The sequence below is a fragment of the Euprymna scolopes genome, chromosome 21, assembly GCF_053919585.1.
Source record: "Euprymna scolopes isolate OS-2025 chromosome 21, ASM5391958v1, whole genome shotgun sequence".
Taxonomy (NCBI): Eukaryota; Metazoa; Mollusca; class Cephalopoda; order Sepiida; family Sepiolidae; genus Euprymna; species Euprymna scolopes.
The window spans coordinates 39,196,326-39,199,982 of record NC_136502.1 but is presented as its reverse complement, the minus strand read 5'-3'; the positions used below and the strand labels follow the sequence as shown (position 1 = coordinate 39,199,982).

Genomic DNA, 3,657 nt, shown 5'->3' with positions numbered 1-3,657 from the left:
CCAGATTGCAAAGTCCAGTGGGTTCAGGTCTGGAGATGATGGAGGCCATTCTTCCTTCGAGATGAAAGCAGGCACATTCTCTGTCAACCATTCCTGCATCTTTTTTGCTCCATGAGCAGGTGCAGAGTCTTGCTGGAATGATCAATGCCTGTTTTTTAAATGCTTTTGTGCCCAGGGCAACAATGCAGACTCAAGAATGGATGTGCGATAATTTTCCTGGTTCAATTTGATGCCATCATCTACAAAAAACGAGGGGACATTTTCTGTCTCTGTTACCGCTACCCAGACCATCACTTAGGCGGCACCTTGCCTCCGAGTAACCACGTGAAACTCGATTTCACTTTTACGCAACGAAATCCGATCATTTTGGATGTTAACGTGCTGATGGGCGTCGAATTTCTTTTTGTCACTGAAAACCAAGTTAGGAAGCATGCCAGCAGTGTTGCAAGATAAGATGAGCTCAGCTCTTTGCACACGTTTCTCGATAGAACTTGCACATAACAGTTGCTTCTTCTTGTGTTTGTACGCAGATGTTTGGAGATCAGTGTGGAGAATCGTAGACATCGTTCCGATTGACACTTTACCCTCTTTAGCAAGATTTCTGAGGGATTTTCTTGAGTTCCTCCTAAGCTTCTCTCTTGTGGATTTTACCAGTTTTGGGGTCCTGGCAGAACGAGGCCGACCATGACCAGGTTGATTAACAATGTTACCAGTCGATTTGAACCGTTTAAGTGTCTGCCAGACCAACATTCTGTTGATATTTAAGGTCTTTGGTATGTCAGGTGCTGTCTTCCCAGATTTGAATAGCTAGCTCTACAATGGCGGTTCTTTTTTGTAAATCCTGTGGCATTCTGATCGAAACTAAAGTTTCAGCTATAGCTTAGATTTATACACCTGAAAAACATAAAAAATATAGATAATTTGTTAAATATAGAAAATAAAAGAATCTCGTAACGGTAAATTTTGAACATCCTGTACAGCACGCCAGACATTGTCTATTTGAATGATGAGAACGTGTGACCTTGTCAAAAGCAGGCACGATGCAGTGCAGGTGGAAATTTGTTAGCTTCATTCAATTGGTGTGCGATGGATGTAGCCAATTTAATGCACATTGTTTTAAACACCCAAATTTTTTTTTAATGGAAATCATTCCAGACAAGATATGAAGCCACTTGATGCAAGAAGTTTTTAAAAAAAATTGACAAAAAAAAAAATAAGCCGATAATAAATGTTGACAAGTTTTGATCTAGAAAACAGCGATTTTTACCCCTTTGTCAGAAACATCGCTCATGGAATTTGCGGACCAAAGGACAAAATAAGTGAAATGAGAGTTAGTTGTCGAGCTGAAACATCCATTTTGGGGGGCCCTAGCAGATCCATCCTCCCAGGCCTTGCTTCCTGACTTTCAGATGGAGCAAGTTTATTGTTTTATTGCTGAGGAATGCCGACGAGGCTACTGAGGCATTTTTTTCAGGGTCACAGTGCCCCTTCTTTAGGAGTACTGACTCGTTCTGTCTACCTTCAAACTTTATGTTACACCCTCCTGCGGTAAAAGGGAGGTAAATACCTACCTGCCCTATAATATTATTCTCTCCATAGACAGTAACTGCAACTGAACTAATCAGGGTGGCTGAAGATATTAACTTCTTGACCTAAAATGCACCAAACATTGATGTTATTGGGCTTTTCTCATTTTCTCTTTTCAAAACTCAATCATGTTCTGTAAAGTCAGAAGCAAAAACAACAACTTTCAGCTACAAAACAATCAAACTAAACACCATAAATAAAGATTTTAATATATAAAGAATTTGAAGCAAAAAACTTTTTCTAAAATTATTGGATTCAGTATTAAATAACCCGAGATGAAGTTTGATATGCCGTAAAAGAAAACAGCTAAAGTAAAAATAGCCAAAAAAAAAATAAAATAGCCAAAACAAAAAAAAACAGCTAAAGTAAAAAAACAGCTTAAACAAAAAAACAGCTAAAGTAAAAAACAGCTAAAACAAAAAAACTGCTAAAGCAAAAAAAACAGCTAAAGCAAAAAAAACAGCTAAAGCAAAAAAAAAAACAGTTAAAGTAAAAAACAGTCAAAATAAAAAAAACAGTTAAAGTAAAAAACCAGCTAAAACAAAAAACAGCTAAAGCAAAAAAAAACAGCCAAAAAAAACAGCTAAAGTAAAAAAACAGCTAAAACAAAAAAACAGCTACAGCAAAAAACAGCTAAAACAAAACAACAGCTAAAGCAAAAAACAAAAAAAAAACAGCTAAAACAAAACAACAGCTAAAACAAAAAAAAAACCAGCTAAAACAAAAAAAAACAACTAAAGCAAAAAACCAGCTAAAACAAAAAAAAACAGCCAAAACAAAAAAAAAACAGCTAAAGTAAAAAAAACAACTAAAACAAAAAAACAGCTAAAACAACAAAAAAAAACAGCTAAAGCAAAAAACACTTAAAGTAAAAAAACAACCAAAACAACAAAAAAACAACCAAAATAAAAAAAAAAACAGCTAAAACAAACTCCATGAATAAATGTTTGAAGATATAAACAATTTTAAACATAAAAAACATTTTCCAAAATTACTGGATTTAGCATTAAATAAACTGAAAAGTGTTAGAATAATACCACTGTCACTAGAGAGGATGATTCTGTATTGTTAGCAGTTGAGACTGTTCTTTTTCTTTTTTGTAGATAGTTTATGTAAATCGAGATTTTTCGCTAGATATGCCATAAAACAAAACAACCATGAGGAAATGGTTAAAGATATAAGCAACTCAAAGCATAAAAACTTTTCCCCAAATTACTGTATGTAGCATTAAATAACCAAAAGACAAAACAACCAACTGGACACAGCACATATCTTCTTAGGTTTTTGAAGTAGTGTCCCCATTTTATGAGAAGAAGAAGAAGAAGAAGAAGAAGAAGGAGGAGGAGGAGGAGGAGGAGGAGGAGGAGGAGAAGAAGAAGAAGAAGAAGAAGAAGAAGAAGAAGAGTTCATTTTGTGGAGTTTGTTTAATAGTAAGAAAAAAAAAAGGAGTTATCATTGTGTTGCTGCTGGTAGGACTACCATTAGCTCGAATATGAAGACAAATTCTTCTGCCAGATTTTAAATAAGTTTTGGCTAATCTGAAGAGACGTCTTTCCAATTTTAATTGATGCCTCTCGAGTCAGTATGGATAGCCCGAAGGGTTATAAAGTCCTGGTTGGATGTAGATCTTTTACAAGCATTGTGAAGAATATATTTTTTAATTTTTAAATCATTTATTTTATTATCAATGTTTTTAAACGTTTTTTTTTAGTACAATAAAATAATAAAACAATTTATGAAAAAAAAAAAAAATACACAATTTACTTTTTTAAAACGCGATTAAAAAAAGTATTTTTAACAAATTCTTTTTTAATGTGAGTTCTTTTTCTCTTAAGATTTTTTTTTTACTTCAACAAGAAAAGCATATTTTAATGGTCGTCTACAAGAATTCCTCTTGCCGGTAGCAAATGAAGCAAAAACTATTTTAGAAATATTTTGTTTTAGATACGTTTTTTTTTTTTATGGTGATTGATTAAAAAAGATAACATTATTAAAGTAAAAAGCATTTGAAAGTGAGAAATTAAACAAAAAAATAACTTCAAGACTATTTTTTGTTTGTAAAAGTAAAAA

The 3,657-nt window shown here is 33.3% G+C and overlaps 1 protein-coding gene across 1 annotated transcript; it reads right to left on the bottom strand.

Annotated features, from left to right (window-relative positions):
* Positions 1-294: 294 nt before the first annotated feature.
* LOC145242768 (uncharacterized) lies at positions 295-750 on the bottom strand. Its single transcript, XM_080105906.1, has one exon. It carries the CDS (start codon positions 748-750, stop codon positions 295-297), a length of 456 nt encoding a protein of 151 aa, XP_079962032.1.
* Positions 751-3,657: the final 2,907 nt, after the last annotated feature.